The sequence below is a fragment of the Alexandromys fortis genome, unplaced genomic scaffold (assembly GCF_014885135.2).
Source record: "Alexandromys fortis isolate MF-2015 unplaced genomic scaffold, M_Fortis_MF-2015_v1.1 scaffold_42, whole genome shotgun sequence".
NCBI classification, from domain to species: Eukaryota; Metazoa; Chordata; class Mammalia; order Rodentia; family Cricetidae; genus Alexandromys; species Alexandromys fortis.
The window spans coordinates 10,904,403-10,927,887 of record NW_026067934.1 but is presented as its reverse complement, the minus strand read 5'-3'; the positions used below and the strand labels follow the sequence as shown (position 1 = coordinate 10,927,887).

Here is a 23,485-nt window from a genome sequence, read left to right as displayed (position 1 = left end):
AATTAGAAATAGAGAAGACAGAATTTGATGGGGCTATATTGCTGTCCTCTTAAAGAATAAAGTATTAGACTAAGAAAGGTGTCGAGAACTTGACAATGAAACATGAGAAACTAGAAGAGGTATTTGGAGTTCCTGAGCCCCTGACACTGAGCCTCAGATAATAAGGTTTGACTGTTCAGATCCTGTCTCCTGCACAGATGCTCTGACTCGAACATTAATATTTCATTACGATAATTTTTAAAAATCACCAGTGCAGGGCTGGAGAGATGGCTCAGAGGTAAAGAGCATTGCCTGTTCTTCCAAAGTTCCTGAGTTCAATTCCCAGCAACCACATGGTGGCTCACAACCATCTGTAATGAGGTCTAGTGCCCTCTTCTGGCCTTCAGGCATAACGCAGAAAGAATATTGTATACATAATAAATAAATAAATAAATAAATAAACAAACAAACAAACAAACAAACATTAAAAAAATCACCAGTGCAAGAAGTCACTTATGTGGCATACTAGTGCTAGATTTTATAGCAAAAATTGTAATTTGAGGGGCATTTCTCTTATATATAAGTACCTTCCCAAGACATTTCAACAACAACAAAAAATGCAGCTGCTATCTGCCTTTTCTTCTCTTCTGTCTCATCCATCTGTGGGAGAATGTGGGACACTGTATCATGGATGCCCCTTAGGTAGTTATAATACAAGTTAGTCCAAGGACCTGTCAAAAATGCAGGTAAACACCAAGTTTGAAACAACACTCTGGAATGCCAGGTACTTTAGGTCCTACATGTGCAGCTTTTAATTTTTTGTTTTGGAAAGGGAAAAAAAAACAGCATGAGATTGTCTTAGTTGAACAGTTCAGTTTTGCTCGAGTCCATAACTATGCTCTATAGCCAGTCTTTATATCAACTTGACTCCTGGTGAACAGGCCTGTTTAATCTGCGGGTTTTGACCCCTGCTGACTACAGTTGTCTATCTGCCTCCCCACCAGACATTTATTCCATTCCTTTTACTATAAAAGTTGTCTTACATAGTTAAACTTTATTTATATAGAATGGCACTCTAAAATTTAATGTGTATAATATTAGAAATTTAAAGGATATGGTTGGGTCATGAGCTTCAGAGCTGCCATGGAAAAGCAGCCATTTAGCTGAGTGGTGGGTCTAGCAGCTCAGTGTAGCTTTTCTGTTGGTCTCTGTCAGTGGTATTAGATCTCAAGACAGTAGTGCATTTGCTGAATGCTGCAGGTGGGACCATCTGCTCACTATTCATAAACACTAATAGACTTAATTTTTAAAACTCTGCTATTTAAGAATTATTTTAAAATTTGTTAAATTTTTTTTCCTAACTACCTTAGGCCAACCAAGTCTTCGAGAAGCTATTTCCATGTCCTGTATAACCAATGGAAGTGGTATAAACAGAAAACAGAATCACACCAGCTCTGTATCAATAGCAAGAAAAGAAACTCTTTCGTCTGCTGCTAAAAGGTACCTGATTGTCATGAAGTGGGGAACTGGCAGTGCACAACTGTGCATGATAGATGAGGCTACTCATGAAAAGAGTTACAAATAGGCTGTATGGTAGTCAGGTGCTCATGGCTTGAGTCTTTAATTATGAATGAGACACCTGGCCTGAGTCCATTGTTCTTATAGTATCACAAGTTGATTTTTATTCAGAAAGCTTTTGAAGAGACAGAGCCTTTTCATGTCCTGGAATCTTATTGTTGCTTTTGATTTTCAACAAGAATTTATTGATACATTTAATGAAATTATATAAGTAGATTTTCCTTAGCAAGTGACATATTTGGTACATTTTAAAGATAATAGACTCTTTAATATATATCTACTCTAGTGAGAGGGGCAAAGGCCATTATAACTTTTTTTTTTTCAGCAAAAATCAGAAAACTGAGATTCACCTCAGAGTATTCTAGTAGTGATGTGCGGCTGTCTACTTGTTCAGGGCTGATAGAGGCAGGAGAATGCTGGAGTTGCTGCATTCTAAACGTTCCAGTGTATTATGGAATTCCATGTGCTCGGGCTCTCTCAGTATAATTTACTGTTCCAATGGCAGTGCTTGAATGGCACTTGCCCACCTTTTCTTTTAATTGACGTCACATGGAAAGGTCATAGGAAATCAGCTGTACAGAACAGGTTGTGTTGTTGTTTGATAATGCACGAGGGGGAAAGAGTTTAAAAAGTAGAGTGATGTGTGCTAATGAAAAGCGCTTACTTCAGATATTAACCCCTGGAAGGTTTAGAGTGCACAGTTCCAGGTGTTAACCCGGCAGGTGGCTACGGGGATGGTGAGGAGATAACAAAACCTTCAGAACCTAATGTCATTACAGAATTGCAATTTTCCCTCTTTCAAAGTATTATAAAATGATCTCTGTTTCATTTTCAGGAGAAAACATTGTAATAAAGCATTCATAGTAGGAATCGTTAATATTTTTAAAGATTGTTTAGTTTTTATTTCATTGGTATATTTTGACTCTGCTGAACACATCATGCAGTGCCCACTAGAAGAGAATTTTGGATCCCCTCTAACTGGAGTTGCTGGTAATTGTGAGCTGCCATGTGGGTGCTGGGAACCACACTTAGGTCATGTGCAAAAGTAGCAATGGCTATTAACTGCTGAGCCGTTTCTCCAGCCCTTAGTATATAATTTTTTTTATAAACATTCGTTTTTTATTCAGTAACAGATTAATTTTAGCTGGTTTTCTTGGCTTGTTTCTGTACTGGTGCTTTGTAATGATCAGTACAATAGGAAAGGGTGGTCTAAGACCATTTGGTTTTGTTCCTTTGTTGTTCAGGGCACTAAATTTAACCCCAAAGGAAAATCTCTTTTAAGCATAAAGCATAGTTTGAAGACCATTACAAAAGGATTGTCATCTAATTCAGACTCTCCCTTCCTCCTTTCTCTGTGGCATATGAGTGTGTGTATACATGCACCTGTCTGTGGAGGCCACAGCTGATGTTGGATGTTCATCAGTCCTCATCTTAGTTTTTGAGACAGGGCCTCTCTTTGAGCCTGTAGTTTGCAATTTTGCCTAGTTCGAATGGCTCCCAAGTCCCTGGGATCATGTGTCCCCATACCCCATCTCAAGTTCTGGCTTTCCCATGGGAGCTGGAGATCCAAGCTCCGATCCTCACAGTTAAAACACAGAGAGCATGTTGCCCACTGACAGTCTCCAGACCCAGTTTTCTGATTTTAGGGTTTAATTTGCTATTTGCTGGTAAGAATTTGTTTCTCAGCCCACACTTCTTCAAAAACTGAACATAGCAAGGTATCAGAACTGAATCGAATAGATTCAGAAGCAACAAAGTCAGAAATGATGTTACTACATTTCTAATTGTTAACAGTGTGATAGTGCAGTTGTATAACTATATACACATGCACACATGTTGTGTATGTGTGTGTTGTGACATTTATTCTTGGAACATATCTTATAAAAATTAAATGTCCTTTGCTTAAGAACTGTAGAGCATTCATGATTTTCTACCCTTTCAGTATTGGAAGACAAGTCTTGAGTCTGTCCTTTACAGTACTGCTCACAGGCGCAGCTGAGACTTCTGAAGGTGTTTGATAACTGTCCACGTGCAAAGTCATAAAGGCTGTATATAAGTAATGTTAGGTATTTTAGCTTGAAACCTGTTGGGACAGTTTTTCTTCCCCTTTTCAAAGGATGTATCTTTGATCAAATTTGTCGACTGTCTTGCTATAGTATACCTATAAGTAACTTTGTAATTTTTAGTTTAAAAGCAGAATAAGAAGTGTAAAACTCTGGCAAAACAAATCTTTTCCTGTGACTTTAAAAATTACTTCACATTCATTTAATATCATTTTTAAAAAATTTACTTTTTTGTTTTGCTTTTATTTTTTGATGTTTGTTTTATTTTGTTCTTATCAAGGCAGGGTTTCTCTGTATAGTCCTGGCTGTCCTGAAAACCAGGCTGGCCTTGAACTCTCAGAGATTATCCTACCTCTGCCTCCCAAGTGCTGGGATTAAAGGCGTGCACTACCATGCCAGGCCTCCCAAAGTTTTATTTTTTTTTAAATTACGTGTGTGTGTGTGTGTGTGTGTGTGTGTGTGTGTGTGTGTGTGTTAGTATATACATTGGTGTTCAGGTTCACAGGATCCTGGAGCTGGAGTGGTAATTGAAGCCACCTAATGTGCATGCTAAGAATTGAGCTCTGGTCTCCCGGCAGTCTTTATCTGAGCAGTTTTCTCAGCCCCTCATAGCATTTTTAGTAACTTTTTTTGGTCTTTCTAAAGCAAAAACTTGGTTTTCACTGAACTACAGTTTTCTTTTCATATATATTTTGTATTTTATACCTACCTTTTATAATTAAAAGAACAGCAGCATTAACAGGTGGGTGCCACTCATCAGGAGAGTGCTTATGTAGCATATGTGAGTCCTTGAACCTGTACTCAGTACCACAGCCCACCCTCCCCTTTCCCCACAGAGAAAACTCAGGTGACAGGGTCAGAGGAACCTGGGAGTGTCTGGGTTAAATATGAACACTTAGTGCGTCATCAGTCAGTTTCTTTCTACAGGGAGTGCAAAGGTCCTCAGTGCTGTAATTTAGATACGTTGAAGTTAGTTAAGAGAGTTTCTGCGGCCCCACTGCAATCATCAAAATTACAAAATCCATTAGAGGTCACTTCCATCTCAAAGGGCAATCTTCATAGAATGGATTATTACTTTAGATTGTTCAAAAATTAGTTCTTTATTAAAGATATTTTTTGTTATTGAATAAAAAGAATATTATTTTATTATTATATGATTTAGGGTCTTGAATTATAATCACTTTATTATTTTGATTTTAAAGTTTGTTTAAATATGTGTTGTTCCATGTTATACTTTATTTTACAGTGGTACAGAAAAAAAGAAAGAAAAGCCACAAGGACAGAGAGAAAAAAAAGAGGAATCTCATTCTAATGATCAGAGCCCACAAATGCGAGCATCACCTTCTCCCCAGCCCTCTTCACAGCCTCTCCAAATAAACAGACAAACTCCAGAGAGCAAGAGCTCCGCTCCCACCAAAAGGTTTTAACCGTCCCCAAGTACAGAGCTAGGGACTGGTTGTAAAGATACCTAAATTCTGTGATTTGGGAAAAGTTGGCTATCCATGGATTCCAGGAGAAAACATCTTCATTGCTTATAATCTGTGCTTTAGGACACTGGGGAATAAAGATTTAGAAGCATCATTTTTCAATTATAACTGGCAAAGAAACTAAGACAATTTGGTAAAAAGGAAAGAGGTATAAACAGCCCAAACAATATTTTTATAATAAAATTATAGATATTTTAACATTTTTTTGTAGTTGTGTATAAATTTATAGCCATGGATAGAAATCACCAATTTAAATTATCCTCACTACATTTTGGCATCATTACAACCTCAACTTGCAAGGCTCCTTTAAACAAATGGTTCCTGTGGCTGTGTCTTAATTTCAGCTTTGGGTCTTGGGAAGATAACTTCTTGCTTAAGTATGGAAATGAATTCCTTTCACCTGGTCTTTTCTATGCTAAAGGCTTGTTGAGAGTTTTTCTCTGTTCCATAGTAATTAATGTTTTAAAGTGATGAGAGGGGGAGAAGGAAAAACATAACAAATGTGTGTAAGCCTAAATTAGGGGTGTGGACCTGCATGTCGGGGCTACTAATGCAGCTGCCTTGTAACAAGTACTGATACCAGTTTAATTAAATTGGCTCATTTAGCTGGGTAGTGGTGGTGTGCGCCTTTAATTTCAGTACTTTCTGAGCTCAAGGCCAGAGACAGGCAGATTTCTGAGTTCAGGGCCAGCCTGGTCTACAAAGCAAATTCCAGAACAGCTAGGACTGTTTCACAGAGAAACCCTGTCGGGGAGAAAAAAGGAGTGGGGTGGACACTATTTAGAAACATGCACTCAAGCTTTAGCATTCCTTAGGTATTTTATTATTGTAGTACTGCAGAGGAATTCGAGGAAACTATTAACCTATTCTAAGAATTGTTAGAACTTCAGTAAAGTAAATGACAATCACTCCTAAAAGATTTTCAGTATGTTTCTCTTTGGCTACGTTAATGTTTTGCTTCAAGTCTATAACGGAAATTTGAAAATCCCAAATAGTCTTTACTTGATTAATGCATGTTTACCATTTACAGAAGGCTTTGTCTCTATGCCTGATGCAGTTCTCGTGCTAAGGGTTTGTGGTTCTTCTGCCTGGGCTCCTGTGGAGTTCTTGAACATAGCTTATTAATGTCATGTAACTTCTTACTGTGTGCAGGGGAGGCTCGTGGTCTCTTTGAGGTTCATTCTGATTAACTTGGTGTCTCTGTCCCAGAGTCTCCTTTTCAGCTTACCGTCTCCTGGAACTGTGCTTGCTCTTCTCAGTTGCTCTTTGGATGCACAATTGCAGAAGTATTGAAGACTGGATGAGTTTTGGGGTGGTCAGCAATGCAGCCAGAAGTCATTTATAAACCATAGAATTTCAGTTATGCATGTAGGGAATCCCCGCCGATAACGCCAATAATTTTTTATTGTGTCACATTATTTATTTCTGATCCTGATAGAAGTCTCTAAAACTGTGACTGAGAGCTTCAGAATTTTAGTGTCACAGTTTATTTAGAAATTTGTGCCGTGTATAAATTAACTATGTGAACATAATCACATACAGAATGAATGGTACAGTGTCATATTTCAAGTTTATAGTTCATGTTTTATTAACTACAAGTTATGAGAAACATTACATAGAGACCTAAGCATTTTCTTCTATTAACAGCAGATTGTAGAGATTTCTTTCTCCAGATAATGTTTGCTCTAGTTGATCTTTTGAATGATAATATAACACAGACTTCCTAATTGCCTTGTTTAACTCCTCTGCTCATCCAGCCAGATCCTTCAACTAATCCTTCTCACCCTGGGTTCGCTTTAAGAGTGTTAATCTCTTCTCTCACTGTCTGTTGAAACTGTCAATTACATGTCATTGCTACTCAGAACGTTTCTCTAAGAAATTAATGTGTTTTTTCTAGCATAAAACGTCCACCAACAGCTGAAAAATCACATAACTCATGGGAAAATTCAGATGATAGTCGTAATAAATTATTGAAAACCGTTTCAACATCAAAACTAATATCAAAGGTTATAAAAAGTGCAGACAAGTAAGTTAAGTACTATTTGTCCTGTATGAAAATTAATAATTGTGTCTCTGTACTGTTGTGTGTAATGACATGCCTGATTTGAAATTTTAATTTATTTCAGCTGATTTATTTTCTTACCAGGTATTTTTAAGTTTCCGTAGAAAAGCCTTGTCTTACTATTAATTTATCTTCAGTGTCTCAATCTTGTAAGATTTGAATATTTTACTCTTTTTGTAATCTCACTGTTTCGATGATTGTGTGTAATACTTGTTTCATAAATAGTATATATTAGAGTTGAGACCACTGAGAAACTGATTTTTACTTGTAGAGATTTATCTAGAGTATGGACTAGGCATCAAAAATTTTAAATTCTTTCAGATGATTCTGGTGCTGAGCCATGTAAAATAAATGTGTTCTTTTCATTCTTTTTTTTTTTTAGACATAAAGATGTCATCATCAATCAAGGTAAATTAAAAATTCCTTTTGGAAATATTTGCCTTTTTACATCATCTTAACTATTGCCGATTCATAAGAATATGACTGATTTTATTCAATCTAATTTATTAGTTGATAGTAACCAAAGAAACATATTACTGTACTCATTTTAGAAAATGCCTGGTTTTTATTGTAAGATATGTCATTTTTGTCTCAACCAGCAAAAATGTCAACTCGTGAAAAAAACAGCCAAGGTAAGGATTATCTCTGCAGTGGGGCGCCTCCTGAGCCAGCCTCTCCTGGGTCTCTTATTTGGCTTTTCACCATTACTACTCTCTGGCTTTCCTCTTAACAAAGGAAATACCATGGTAATTTGAACTAGTAAGTGTAACTACTCTTTAAAAAAAAGAAAAAAAATCTGTTTTCTGTGAGATCTGGAGAATTAAGGAGAACAGTAAAAATAAATACAGCAACATGAAGAAATCAAAAAATGTATTTCCTTTAAAAAATTATACTTAGAAAAGCCATTTAAAAGATTGATAAGTCTTAATTCGATTTCCTGTCTTGCAATTTGGTTGCTAATAATCACTTACTTCTTGCTGCTAAGACTCAAATGGTGAGTCTAGCAAAGCATTTCCTCTTAAATTCTTCCCTTTTATTAATTGTTATCTCTGACTACTTGCTGTTGGCTCATTCTGTTGACCCAAGCAGGATAACTCTATGTATATTTAATTTGATTGCAAAGTAGGTAAGTTTTATGTATCAGTTTTACACTCCTCAAATTGCTTGCAAATTAATTGAAGCATGCTATTCTAGACGAAATCGTGCCTTTTCTGTGCATGCTTTTTGCAGCTCATTTCTCGTGTTATAGCTTTGTCTTCTAACTGTTAATTGGCTAAAATGTGCTTTAATTTTTTTGTTAGCAATTTCACTTAATTCCTGTAAATTTTATTTTCTTTCATTAGAGTAAGAAAAATATATTTTCTGGTTATATTCTTTAGGTCATAAGATATTACACAGAAATTGTAAATAAGGTTGAAACATGATATTCTTCTTCATTAGATCTGAACTTTTTACATTATAATTGTATAGATTGTGTAATGGTTGACATACCCAAGGAAAATACTAAATTTATTTAAAACACAATTTTGACTCTAACCAAACTTTGTTAAATAGAGGCACCGATAGATAGAAAGAGCAGTCAATGTGGACAGCCATGAGTCCCAGTTCTTCTGGTAGCCTAGACCAAGTGGCAGTGACCTTGAGTAGTGTTCTGACCTGAGAATAATAATCACAACAGAGCTTACTTCCCATAACTCTTAGGACAGAACAGTATGTACAGAAGTCCTTTAAAACTAGGAAACACTGACTGGAGAAGTGCTGTTACTAAATGTTCTAGAGACCACTCCAGTCTAGCAGAATCTTCATGGGGGAGGTGACAAAGCGCTGTCTTTCTTTAGTTGTTTTGAAGGGAAAGGAAAACGTAGCATTCGTTTGTCAGAGTGGTTTGTATTGGCATAATCTTCAAAATCATTCAGGTTAGCAAGTGAAAGTGTCATTACATGGGTGGCAGTGGTGCAGAGGAGCACCTTAGACAGGATGGTTGGTGCTTGGGAGAAAGAAGGTGGAGAGGAAGAGAGGAAGTTGAATTTTGTAATAAGAATTTTATCTTAAAAAAAACAGTTTCTCATGACATCACATGTTGACCACACTGAGCGTTAGTTATACAATTGTACAGCAAGCACTTTACCTGTTAAACCATCTGTTCAACCTTCAAATAAACTTTCATTAACCAGTACAAATACTTACTGAGTCAGGGAAAGAAAAATGAAGCCTGAAATAATCTTGCAATTCTGACAGATCTGACATGCTTATGGGTTGTTCCTTTTATCAGATAACCATTTTATGCATTTAGTTATCTGTTTTTACTTTGTCAGGCCCTATACTAAGGATTCAGGATCACAGCAGTTACAATGCCTGAACCAAGGGAATTTATGTAACAAACAGTGAAAACATACAGGATGTAGACAGAATATAACAAGTTCTTAATTTTATGAGATGATGCATGTTTGCAAAGAATAAGGAGAGTTTGCTGTTATGTAGAGTGGTTGACATTTCTGATCCAGTGACATTTAAGCTGTCCAGTGAAAATGAGTGAAATATGTGAATGTCCAGAGAAATAATCTTGTGAGTGGATGGATCTGAAGTACTGAATCCCTGAGGCAGGCAAATTTTTGTTTGTTTGGTTTTGGTTTTTTGGTTTTTTAAACTGTGATAAGATACAACAGGTAGATCCCTGGTCAAAGCATGCATACAGTGTTGGCTTTTTAACCATTACATTTCTAAAATGCATAATCTTTGCAATAGAAACTTCACTAGACACCTCACTCATATCCGGGGCAAGTGACTAAATGGCAATAATATAAGTGAAATGAACATGAGATATAGGAGCAAAATGACGTGTATCACAGAACATTTAGAAATTATGGTTCCACTGTGCCTAAAGTAATAACTGTAGGTTGGGAACAGTTCAAAGTCCGTTTGTTGGAGGAAAAAAAATTGATGATTCAATAAAGCATTTCCCCCCACTGAGACTTGTGGTTTTGGCGTGCTCATGTTCAGTTAGATCCTAGTGACACAGTATATCCATCAGTGGTGTGTGCACCGAGATTACAGGGAGGACAGTACACTTGCCTGCTGCATCCCCAGGCTGCTCACCCATGTTTCTCCAAAGTACAGCCTCACTAAAAATACTTTGGGTTTCCCCCCCCTTTAGTAACTTATTTTTAATGTTTAAAGATTGTGGAATATTTTTTAAAACATATGTAAATACTATTAGAAGCACCTATAGTTTGACCCAAGTTTATTGTGTTTTCACATTTGGTTTTATCTGCATGTTTTTAAAAAAGAAGACGTGAGAGCCAGGTGTGGTGATGTATACCTATAATCCCAGCCTTTGGGAGGCTGAGGCAGGAATCTGACAGGAGTTCAAGGACAGCCTTGGTTAAGAATGAATCCCAGTCTCCAAAAATCTTAGAGCAAAAAGTCCAAAGCATGAAAATTAAAGTCTGTTCATTAATCCTGTTTAATCAGAATTTCATTTGTAGATTTTTATGCCCCTGGAACTTCGTTTCTTTTCCTGCCATTGTTAATTGGGAAAGCAGAGCTAGAGATGAGGGGAGGGCAGGCTTTAACATCTGAAGTCCCTCTTTCTTCCTGTCTTTTTTGTGTGACAGTCTCACTATGTAGTTATTACTCCCAACACTATTTCCTAACTTTTCAAAAAGAAAGTCTTTAGAGGGAAGCAGAAATCCAGATTATGTAAGCAAACTCTTGTATGTGAGTTTTCAAGTATTTTATGATAATTAGAGTTGTAGACAAAGCAGGAATGGAGATGAGAGGTAGCTTAGAGTCAGAAGAGATGAATTGTTAGGTTGGTTTGCTGTTTTAGTTAACATGGAGTTTCTTAGGTACACAGATGTTACCTGTTTGTGATGAGCTTAGTCTAACCCTAAGTTGTTAGGTCATGTCTTGGGTATTATCATGTATGGGCACCCCCGCCATTAAGAATTTAGGAAATTTTGCTCACTTACCAAACAGAGAAGGTAATGAAAATAGCATTTTAATGCTAGTCAAATTTTCAAACCTTGGTTTTATCCTAATTGGTAAAACTAAAACTAACTGCATCATATTTGGTAGGCACTATCACTAGGAAATTTTTTTTTTGACTTATGGGTTTAGATTCGGAATCTTGGAATAGATTAGAATAAACTGCTGGGATTAAAGGCATGCACCGCCACTCCTGGCCTACACACACACAATTTTTTTTTTTTATCCCTTACACAGAACATTGTTTTGTTGAACTCCTTTTTTTTTTCTTTTTAAAAGACAGGTTCTAAACTGGCTGTGAATTCTCTGTAGACCAATTTGCCTCTGCCTCTTGAGTATTGAGATTAAAGGTTTATGCCAACATACCTGGCATGGTTTGTTGAATCATAAAGTATTACAGTGAAGCAACCTGGTCAGAGGTTGGCGAGATGGCTCATTGGTTAAGAGCACTCGTTACTCTTGTAGAGGACACAAGTTTGACTTCTGTCACCCACATGGCAAGTCATAACTACCTAGTACTCCAGTTCCTGTGTTTGGCTTGCATGGTTTGGGAGCAGAACTGCTAGTAAAAAAAAAAAAAAAGGCAGCTGGAAATGAGTAAAGAGTCCTTAGTTTTCTGTTGTCAATTCGTGGTCATTGTGCTTTTCTCTATATTGCTTATGTTTGAGACTCACATTCTGATTTGAAAGGAGCTATAAGTTCTACAAACTGCAAAATAGAAATGGATTTGTTTATTTGTTTGAGATGGCATCTCATAAAGCCCCTGAAAGCCCCTGTTGGCCTCAAGTGGAGTATAACAGTATAACAGGATGGCCATGAACTCCTGTTCAGGTTCAGCCTCCCCAGTGTGGGACTACAGGTAGCCACCACCCTGCCCAGGTTTCTTGGGGAGAAGATGCTGAAGGTGTGACAATAGAAATTCAGAAGCCCATCAGCAGTGGCACCTGTGACACAAGTGACTGCACTCCAGACGGGTCCTTGGGCTTCTCTACGCCAACCCAAGTGCTTCAGTGTCCAGCAGAAAGATGTCATCTGGCATGTGTGTGACTTAAACCTTTAGATGACAAAAGACAGTTAACATGAAGCTTAGTAGCAAACTTACTACAAATAGCCAGAATAGTAAGTACCTTTTTGATGTGTGACTATTAGTGAACATTACTAGTGAACTTTTTTTTCCATACAAAATCTTCAAAATCTGCTGTATATCTTATACTTCCAGTACATCTCGTTCATGATAGTCACATCCCAGCCGTTCATGGATCAGTGACTGACTAGAAGGTGCAGATCCAGAACCTACATTTTCTGGGGTTTGTCTTTAAGACAAAGTCTCACTGTGTACCTCTGTCTGGCCTGAAACTGGCTCTGTAGACCAGGCTGGCCTTTCACTCATTAGAGACCCTGCCTCTGCCTCCTCAGTGCTGGGATTAAAAGTATACTCCACCACACCCCTCTTAGAACCTAGTTGCACAGTGAAAATCTGTCTAAAGTTCTGAATAACAAAATTTTGGAATGCAGACTAAAACTTTACTGAAATTGGTTAAGCCATGATTTCCCATTTTGAAAAGCAGGTGTTGGACTAGGTAAACTCATAGAATTTTTTTTTTCAGTTCTCATGCTGTGCAAGGGCCAAAAATGAATAGCCTTAATCAATAGTATCTGACAGAATTGCCTTTATAGTTAAATGACTTTGTCACTGAACAGATTTAATTACCAATTCATAATTTTTTAGCATGGGCTTTAGGGAGGGCTAAAACTAAGGTTCAAGCCAAGGTCTGTATCAAAGTTTATGCTCCATCCACACTCTGAATCCTAGAAATGTTGACTGTGCCAGTGCAATAGACATTCATTACATTTAGTAAGCAGCTTTGCTGCTGAGTATTTATTGCCCACTCTCTCTACTAGCATGGGGATAAGTAGCTCAATAAACTTGTTTTCTGGACTGCCAGACATTGGGTATCATGTCACTGACCTTTAACCCTTACTCTGACAAGTCCCTTAACTCACACCTTCCAGCTTATCTTCCCTGTTAGTTTACAGTGAGGGCAGCAGGAAGTGCTGCTGGCTAAAGCAAACAGTAATTATAAGATGCCCTAGAGAGCTGGGCATAGTGGCACACACCTTTAATCACTGCACTTGGAGGACAGAGGCTGGTGGATCTCTGAGTTCAAGGCCAGCCTGGTCAACATAGTAAGTTCTAGGCTAGATAGATCTACATAGTGAGACACTGCCTTGAAAAGAAAGGAGAGGGGAGGGGAGGGGAGGGGAGGGGAGGGGAGAAGAGAGGAAAGGAAAGGAAAGGAAAGGAAAGGAAAGGAAAGGAGCAAAGGAAAGGAACCTGGGAGTTTCAAGAAAACATTTACAGCGAGAATGCCAATGGCTAGGGAGAGAAGAGTGACATCCTCATACTATGCTGAATTCCCAAGGAGAGGGCGCTTTGCTGAAAAAGGTTGCAAGCCAAGGCTTGTATGTTTTATGCTCGCCAGGCAGGTGTCTGCCTGTCTGCCTCCCTTCCTACCCTCCCTCATCTCTCTTTCTCTCTCTGGCAGGTCTATTTCTGTGTGTATCTCTGTCTCTGTCACACATACACGCACACACTTTCAAAGAAGTAAACATTTTACAGATGAAAGGTTTCACAGTAAATTATAAATTTGCTATTTCTCTTGAAAACTGAAGAGTTAGAGTAGTACTGCCTCCCGAAGTAGCACTGTACATGGAGTACGCCTGTACATCATCCCAAGTCAGCCTGTCATCTCTCATTTTTATTTTCTGCCTGACCACTTGAATTAGATACTTGAATTTGTGACCCTTTGTTTTAAAGTGCACATGGTAGAATAATCAGAAGTTTGGTGTATTTGCCTATACATACTATCTTGGATAGCTACTTTAAAATTTATGCAGATTATATGGAACAGTAAATTATATAAGCAAATTGCCAAACAGTGTTTAAATGGTTACAGCTTGCCACACATGGTAACGCATACCTGTAGCCAAGTTTGAGACTGCCCTGGCTTACATAACTATGCCCTGTATCAGAACAATATAATAAGTTACAAATTCTTCTCAAAGGAAGAAGGATAAATATTTTTAAGAATCTCAAATTGTTTTCCACAGTATGTTAACTTATTTAGTTTAAGTTCTAAGTAGTAGTATTACCATTTTCAATGTTAGAACAGTGAAGCTGGCTCTCACAGCTAATAGAGTAAACTGGGATTCAAATCTTCAGTCTTTCCTTCATCTTGATGCATTGCTTTTTCCCCAGTGCCAGAGAGTGTTTCAAGTTCCTATATTACACACATGGTCTCCAGTGTGGTGCCAGTTCAGACAGCAAAGCATTTCATAGACTGCCACTTGAATTTCATGTTAGAAAAATTAGTGAGCACCAGTAGCTCCTTTGTTTTCTGATTTAATTGATTTTCCTGCTTAACAGTTAATAAAATGATGCTATTTTGAGCTCCTTCAGTTATGTTAGTCTTTTTATATAATGTATATTCTTGCTAACCCTTCACCTTTGCTAGCCATACTTTCCTCTAAAGAGCAATGGAAGCTTGTTAATCTGTTATTATTCAGAACACATTTTTCATGTACATCTTTGATCAGATTAAAAATTCTAGTAGAAATTTAAGAGGGGATTGAACAATTTAATGCTCTTAAAAAATCAGAAGGAAGTTGTATCACAGATGAATACCTGTAAGAGTAGATTGACAAACATCCCCCTACCCCCCAGAGATGAGTATATGGGTAAAGATAGTTGTAGAAGGGAAATGTTTCCAGCTGGTCATTTAGTTACTGTCAAAGTTCAGCTATGCAAAAATCATCAGGAAGCAATGCCCACTCTTAGATTCAGAAGTAATACTGACATGAATGATGTGGTGTTAAAGCATAGTGTGGGAGGTCTTACCCTGTTAGATCAGACTCTGCTGAACACACTGTGAGCAAGAATAATAAAAATAACTTGAACTTCCCACCCATAATAAGCATAGCATCTTAATCTGAAGTAATAGTTTCAGGAAGACAGTCCACAGGTAATCTTTCTTCCTCTTCATAGTTACATTATATAAACTACTGAATCTTGAATCCTGGATTATGCAGTTTTTCTTCGGGAACTTGGTCACTGATAGAGATTTTAAGATCACACCAGCCTCTGTATAGGAAGTTTAGGCAGGACAACCAGACAGGAAATAGAGGCAGGTCAATGAGAACAGGAGAATTCTGGGAAGAAGGAAGTCCTAGTCAGCAGTCCTGACCCAACCTAAAAAGAAGCAAGATGTGACTGCCTCACCAAATAAGGTACCAAGCCACATGGCTAACACAGACAAGAATAATGGGCTAATATAAGTTATAAGAGTTAATAAGAAGCCTGAGCTAATGGGCCAATCAGTTTATAACTAATGTAGACCTCTGTGTGATTTCTTTGGGACTTAACGCCTTCAGGAACTGGGCAGGACAGAAACTCCGACTACATTGATCACACTCTGATTTTGTGCCAGACAAGTTAGTAAGCACTAGACATCCTTGTGCTGTTGTACCCAGCCTCTTTTTCTTTCCCTTTAGCTTTGGCAACCATTTTTTCATGGTGCCTTATCTGTATGTGGGTCATTAGGATGCTAGGGGTAGAGATAGGTGGGATTTGTGTTGGTTTGTAGTTTTTTGGAAAATGAATGGTCCATCTATGGGTTTTTTTCCTCCTGTCTTTGTTTTATTTTTGACAGGCTTCCATATTCAATCTCGGCTGTCCTGGAACTCAGTTATGTAGACCAAGTTTCCCTTACATTTTTGGGCGACCTTCCTGCCTCTGCTTCCTGAATGTTAGGTTTGCAGGCATGAGCCACCATGCCCTGCTCTCCACTGTTCCACAAGGCATTGTTTCCCTTGGTTAGAGATGTATAATCAATATTGATTTGATTCTGACTTGTCTTTTAAAAATAATTTAGACCTCTAAAGATCTTATAAACAACTATTGATTGATATAAACAAAAGCTGTTTCAGAACCTATGGTTCTAGTAAGAAAATAAAAACTATCTTCTCGGGGCTGGAGAGATGGCTCAGTGGTTAAGAGGACTGACTCTTCTTCCAGAGGTCCTGAGTTCAATTCCCAGCAACCACATGGTGGCTCACATCACCATCTACAATGAGATCTGGTGCCCTCTTCAGGGGTGCAGGTACACATGCAGGCAGAGTATTGTATTCGTAATAAATAAATAAATAAATAAATAAATGAATAAATGAATAAATAAATAAATCTTTAAAAAACTATCTTCTCACTGTCTTGAAAATATTTGTGTTGCAGTTGAATTTGATTATTGATATGAGGCTGATAGAAGGCACAATGGTGACGTGAGAAGCAGCCCTGCTCACGCTATGTAGCATAGCTTTTGCTCCTCTCATCTTAACTTGAAAAAATGTTTGAGTCCTTTTCTTATGATATATTCCAAGATTGTGGTTTTGGCTTACTATGGTAAGAACACCTGTCATTAGATCTACTGTCTTAAATCATGTAATTTGGTTAATATTGACATTGCTTTTATTCTTCTTGCTTAGTTGAAACTCTCGCTTGATCCTCATTTCCGTTTTCCTCTAACCCCTAGTTAACTATTATTATTACTGCCCCGTTCATGAATTTGACTATTTTGAGTATATCATAGGAATCTAGTAGTAGCTGTCTTTCTGTGACTGGCTTACGTATATGCATATACCACGTCTTTATCTGTAAGTGGCCATCAGTGTTGTTTGCAGATCTTGACTGTTAGGAATAGTGCTGCTGTGAACTGGAGAGTTAGTGTTGATATCTGATCATGGTCTTGATTTACATTATTTTGGAAAACATCTAGTAGTAGACTTGCCAGATGACACAGTAATTGTATTAGAATTGTCTCTGAAGAGCCTCCGCCCTGCTTTTCCATAGCAGCAGCATCATTGGCATCCCTGGCAGCAGCATGCACAGTGGTCCTGTTTTTCCATATCTAGTCTGTACTCTGTTTGGTTTTGCTGATCATTGTGACAAGTTTGAAATGACACACAGTGGTTTTCATTCGTATTTCCCTGAGCTATTACTATTAATGGTGCATATTTTTTCAAATTGCCTGTTGACCATTTTTATGTCTTTTCCTTCCTTCCCCCCACCAAATGTTTTCTAATTACTTAACCCATTTTTAAGTGTATTTTAAAGGGGGGGTGCCTTGGTTTGTTTCTTTCTATTGAACTGGCATCCATTATATATTCAGAGATTAACCACTGTATTACATCATGGTTTTCAGGCCGTTCTGATGCATAGTTTGTTTTCACTTTGTCAGTTGTTGCCTTAATGTGCAGAGACTCTTTAATCTGCAAGGTCTTGACCTTTAGGTTGATTAGTGTGGTAGACATGATTCGTGTCTGTCCAAGTAATTTCTTTCTTCCTTGCAAGTTAAGAAACCTTGGTCATAAAGGTTTGCATTTTTTGACTTCTTGTAGAAATATGTCAGCTTAAACAGATAAATTATATTTAGATGAAAACAGTTATTATCAAGTAAACAAATGGCCACAGATTTGTTGTATTTTGATTTTTTTCTTCTATTTAGGACTAGATATTTATAGTATCCCTTTGTTTGTTTCATACGCTCTATAATATGAAAAGTAAACATACAGTGAGAAGCTTAACTAGCCACTCTTGTCATTTTTCATTGATCAGTAATCTACCTTTCTACAATCACATGGGAAATATGTGTGGTTTAATTTTTGTCTTATGTTTCAACAGAAGGAGAATATATTAAAATGTTTATGAGAGGTCGGCCAATTACCATGTTCATTCCTTCGGATATTGACAACTATGATGACATCAGAACAGAACTGCCTCCTGAGAAGCTCAAACTGGAGTGGGCGTATCCTTCCCAAGCATGAGAGCAAATCTTCTGCTTTGTCCTAGTTTAATAAAAACTTGCTTAGCGAATTAATTGAAATGTTCTTAAAGGAGCAATAAAACATAATAAACTTAGAACCACTTGAAAAATTAAAAGTGAGACGGTGTCTCTAAAACATGTCAGATATATTTGCCAATAGCAATTTAAAGTCACCAGAATTGATGCAGACAGGACAGCAGCAGTCCATGAGCTCCGCACAGGTAGTGTGGTATGGCAGCAACGGTTCCTTACTGGAGCTGGAAAGATGGTGTCTTTTTCCCGTCTCTGCCCTTGCCCCTGCGAACCTCAGTGTTCCTATAAGAAGAGATAACACCTGCCTCACCAAATGAAATAACGTATATATATCATGAAACCTGTTTTTGGTCTTTTTTTGTTTGTTTGTTTGAGACAGGGGGTCTTGCTATGTCTCCCCGCCCAACCTTGTACTGACTGTGTAGCTTAGGATGGCCTTAACATCACAAGAGTCTTCCTGACTCAGCTTCCCGAGTATCTGTATTACAAACATGTACCACTGCATGACTATCATGAAATATTTTAAGAGCTCAGATTATAGCAAGGATGTTGTAATTCTGAAATTGACTGCTTCTCTGCCAGGCTTAGACACACGATGGTTTAATATTGACCTTTCCTGATTCTACCTGGAAAGTCTCATTTATAGCCCCTAAGAAACTCAGTGAAACAGAAGGAGACTAGTTCTCTGTCTCTGTTTTTCTATGCTCCCCTCCCCACATGCTTTAAATTCCTTACACCGGGCAAAATTAAATTATCTTGGAGAAGTTTGCCAATCCTGAAATTTAGCACAGACTTTTATTACCATTCTGTATATCAGACTTAACTAGGCTTATTTGTCATGTTAGGCCCAACACCCACATTACTTTGCTGGTGAGCCTTAGAGCCTTCTTAAGAAGGGTCTATATGTATGCTTCCTCCTGGCATACTATCACACAGGCTCACATTTGATTGTTCAGAGTTGTGTGTATGGCAGTGATTGGTACATGCTAGGAATGTAGACATTAAGACAATACAGGAAGAGTCTCAGGATTGGGCAGATAAGGAATGCGAATGTTCCTGACACAGTTCTCTCTTCATTGTTTGTCCATAGCTCTCCAATCTCCCCTGAGATTTAAACGCCCTTTAAAACCTTGACTTTTCATTTAAGATACGGTTATCGGGGAAAGGACTGTCGAGCAAATGTTTACCTACTTCCAACGGGGGAGATAGTTTATTTCATTGCATCAGTAGTGGTACTATTTAATTATGAGGAGAGGACTCAGCGACATTACTTGGGCCATACAGACTGTGTGAAATGGTTGGTATCGGTTGCCATTTGTCAGTTTTGTGTTTGCCTACCTTCATCATAATTGTTGTTGTTGTTATTGTTGTTATTATTTGAGTTGTACTGAAAGTTTACCATTGGAAGGCTTAGAACATAAGTAAAGATGTTATTTAGACTATGGAATATATATATATATATATATATATATATATGTTGTTGTTTTTCGAGACAGGGTTTCTCTGTGGTTTTGGAGCCTGTCCTGGAACTAGCTCTTGTAAACCAGGCTGGTCTCGAACTCACAGAGATCCACCTGCCTCTGCCTCCCTAGTGCTGGGATTAAAGGCGTGCGCCACCACCGCCGGGCTGGAATATATTTTTTAAAATAAGAATGTTACCTTTAAATACCGTATGTGGAATCAGTAGCAATAAAATACACTGCTCTAAATCTCAGTAGAATCTGTCTGCTGTCTCAGGTCTCTAGTCCTTTCTGTCTGGCCTGTCATATTCAATCCATGAAGAAAGACTAGGCTTCATGAATTTCTGGAAGTAGTTTTTCATTCATTGCTTAGTATGTATTGAGGATTTGCTCTGTGTGATAAATTTTGGGCTTCAGGTTTTCCTTTATGAGAGGGAGAAGACATAAGCTGAATCCAATTCTAAGTATACAGTGTGGTGTCAAACTGTAAGAGCAGAGCTCTTTTGAAATGCTTAGGCTTGGGTTTTACTCAGTGAATGTTGCTACTCTTTAGTTAAATTCTGTCATTTTAGAATCCATTTCCTCATATTTCGAAGCTTAGCTTCTTTATACTGTCCTGTCAAGTAGATAAAAGTTTCTCTCATGCATGAAAACCAGGATACTACATAGGTGACATTCAGCCTTTTAAAAAGATAAAAACACTTTCTACTTGCAATATTCTATGTGTACAGAATTTGCCCAGTGTTACAGTGCACGCATTAGAAGGATCTCACCTCTCTCAGCTGGGTGCTAGTTCCATGTGTATAGAGGTCAGAGCGTGGTGGTTAATGCTTAGTGGGACCCTGCCATAGGAACAGGAAAGGAAGACCACTGTTAAAAAGCAGGCAAGCAAATACGTGTTCTCACTCGTGTTGGGGAAGAAGTGGTGTGAAATACTATTTTGTCTTCCAAACGTAAAGTATTCCTGCAGTTCCCAATGAAAAGACACTAGCTATAGTGGTTACCTTTAAGCAGTGTCAGAGGTTAAGGTAGAGACGATCTCACCAATTGGCGCAGATAGGAAAAAGACTTTCTGAATACTTTTTTTAAATATCCTTTGATACTACAGCCATGCAAATGTATTACCTAGTGCAGAAATTATAATTTAAATTTCTTGTTTGAAAAGAAAGAACAGAGATAAATACAACAAAATGTTACCATAATTTATTTTTTAATGACATTTATTTTTATTGTACATGCATTGGTATTTTGTCTACATGTTTACATGTATGTATGCGTGTATGAATGTGTTGAATTCACTGGAGCTGGAGTTACTGAAAGTTGTGAGCTGTCATGTGGGTGCTGAGAATTTAACCCGCGTCCTCTGAAAGAGCAGCCAGTGTTCTGAACCATCTCTCCAGCCCCTAAAGTTTTAGTTTTAATGTCTAGATGCAGGATATAAACTGTTTAAGAAGAAAAGAAATTAGAGAAATATTGGTAAACTCTAGCCTCCTTAGAAATGAAAACCTTATATCATTTATGCCAAATTATTGAAATATTTCAAAAGATACAATTCTTAATATGGAGATGTTTTATAACTTTGGAACATTTTTATGTCATGTGACTAATTAAATTCTTCTGGAAAATAATTAGCAATGCATAGCAGGAAACAAAAATTCTTTCCAGTTGAGCTGACTCCTTGATTACAAAATGGGTCAGCAAGTGAGCCAAACTGACAAGCTGAGTTCCATCCCTAGAACCCACGTGGTAGAACTTTAACACCTACAGTCTCCCTCTGGCCTCCCCATAAATAAACATTATACATGCTTGACGGTGTGTTCCACATGGTTGGAGAAGAAAACCAGCTCCCACAAGTAGTTCTCTGCTTTCTACAGCGTCCGTGCACCTACATGCACAGGCTTGCACACACAAATAAATAAATGTAATAAAAATTTAACTTGTAAATATTAAATGAGGTAGAGTGTGATAGAGAAAAACACCCAACATTGTCCTCTGGCCTCCAAAGTCAGGCTTGCACACCTACACAGCCGTGCTCACACACAATTTGTGGTTGATTTTTGTGTGTACCACGGTCAGTTAGAGTACAGTTGCTACAATATTTACCATTTTCATTTAGAACTGGGTTAGAGTTACAAAAGCTTAGTATTAAGAACTAGCTGCATGTTGGTAAAATTATATTGGAAGACATTTGGTGCTGCTTTTTGTTTGTAGAAATGCTTAAAATACTAAAGAATTGTTAGTAAGTGTGTAAGGATTATGTAAAGATGAAGCTATGCTTACATTTTAATAGATGAAAATTATACTGAGCCATACTTCATAAAGCCATGTAAACATGTCTGCTTACGTATAGTGACTAAAAGGGAATTTGAACACATGAAAATAGTTTCCATTCTTATACCAAATTATGACTAAATATTTTCTATTAATTTAGTATTCCATAAATGTATTAAGAAAGAAAAACAGAAGTTTGCTTAATTTACTAATAAAAATAATTAGGTCAGGTGTGTTTTTAAGACTGAAAATATTTATTTGAAAAAATATTTTGATACAAAGGCATGTTCATGCTGTTTCATGTTTCTGTATTTAAATTATTGTTAATACTGCTCTTTAGCCTGGCTGTGCATCCTGACAAGATAAGGATCGCGACTGGACAGATAGCTGGAGTGGACAAGGATGGAAGGGTAAGCAGCCAGTGTTTTGTCTCTACTCCCACTGCCCATTGTTTTACTTGCTGAAAGTGTGTACGAAAGGATCTCTATTATTGGGAAAATATTAGAATGTAAGAAGGTCTTAAAATGTAGGATTCAAACTACTGTTTCCTTATAAATAGTAAGTTGCCTACCTAGGGAAATGTCTACCTGTGAAAATTGAAGGACTCTTGCTCGTTAAAAGTTAGACTTGTTAAACTAAATTCCTCCAGTTGATGGGCCCTCCTTATTCTCTGTTAGGAAATCAGCTGACATCTTAGAGTTTCAGTTGCTATTTGGTTTCAGTAGATTGTTTTATATAACATGTCTTATTTCTGAGATCAGCAGTGAATTGATGACTAGTCTGTGTACATGATGTTCTCTGGGTCAGTTTCTATAAAGAAAAGCTACAAGTAGGAGGTTACATTAGATGGATGGTGCTGAAGATCCCTCCCAGTTCTTTATTCTTTCAAGGATTGTTTCCATAGAACTCAGTAAACAGTTTTTTTTTTTTTTAAGGTACATTATGTCAAGAATAAATGTAATACTAAAAGCAAAGTAGCAGAGATGGTGCACCCACACCTGTAGTGCAAGCAGGAGGATTGCTTGAGTTTAAGAGTTTGAGATCAGCCTGGATAAAATTGTAGGATCCTGTCTCAAAAAATAAATAAATAAATAAAAAGCTAAGGACCCAGAGCACATTGACTTGGAGTCTTAACTCTACCTTTTAGTGGCTGTAAAAGCTCACGACAATCTGTCTCTCTCCTTATCTCCAGCGTGAGAGTTGCAGATTCTGTTATGGCATAACATTTGCTGCATTGGTCACTCATATTCCCATAGTACGAGAGGGGAAGTGCCTATTGTTTGGAGGCACGTCTCAATTTTGTAGTTTTTATCTTAACTAAGGTGGCAAATTGGGCTGGGTGTAGTGGTGCACGCCTTGATCCCAATAGTCAGGAGGCAAAGTCAGGTGGATATCTGAGTTCCAGGACAGCCAGGCCTACACAGAAACGTTGCCTCAAAAAACCAAAACCAAAACAACAACAAAAACAAAAAGCAAATTGCTGTGTGGTAGTGGTGCACATATATATGCTGTGTGGAGTGATGCACATGTGTGTGCTGTGTGAAGTGGTGCACATGTGTATGCTGTGTGAAGTGATGCACATGTGTGTGCTGTGTGAAGTGGTGCACATGTGTATGCTGTGTGGAGTGGTGCACATGTGTATGCTGTGTGGAGTGATGCACATGTGTGTGCTGTGTGGAGTGATGCACAT

General features: G+C 37.7%; 1 protein-coding gene across 3 annotated transcripts in view; it reads left to right on the top strand.

Moving 5' to 3' along the window:
• Window positions 1-23,485, top strand: part of Eml4 (EMAP like 4) — a 121,042-nt gene that overhangs the window by 66,251 nt on the left and 31,306 nt on the right. The window contains exons 3-10 of one of the 3 annotated variants that reach the window (XM_050145982.1): window positions 1,350-1,479; window positions 4,867-5,040; window positions 7,005-7,133; window positions 7,552-7,577; window positions 7,769-7,801; window positions 17,890-18,013; window positions 19,212-19,361; window positions 22,136-22,205. In XM_050145982.1, the coding sequence (XP_050001939.1) occupies window positions 1,350-1,479; window positions 4,867-5,040; window positions 7,005-7,133; window positions 7,552-7,577; window positions 7,769-7,801; window positions 17,890-18,013; window positions 19,212-19,361; window positions 22,136-22,205 (836 nt within the window). Of the gene's footprint in view, window positions 1-1,349; window positions 1,480-4,866; window positions 5,041-7,004; window positions 7,134-7,551; window positions 7,578-7,768; window positions 7,802-16,465; window positions 16,612-17,889; window positions 18,014-19,211; window positions 19,362-22,135; window positions 22,206-23,485 lie in introns of those variants that run through there. The other 2 variants (XM_050145983.1, XM_050145984.1) reach the window with 2 other exon arrangements.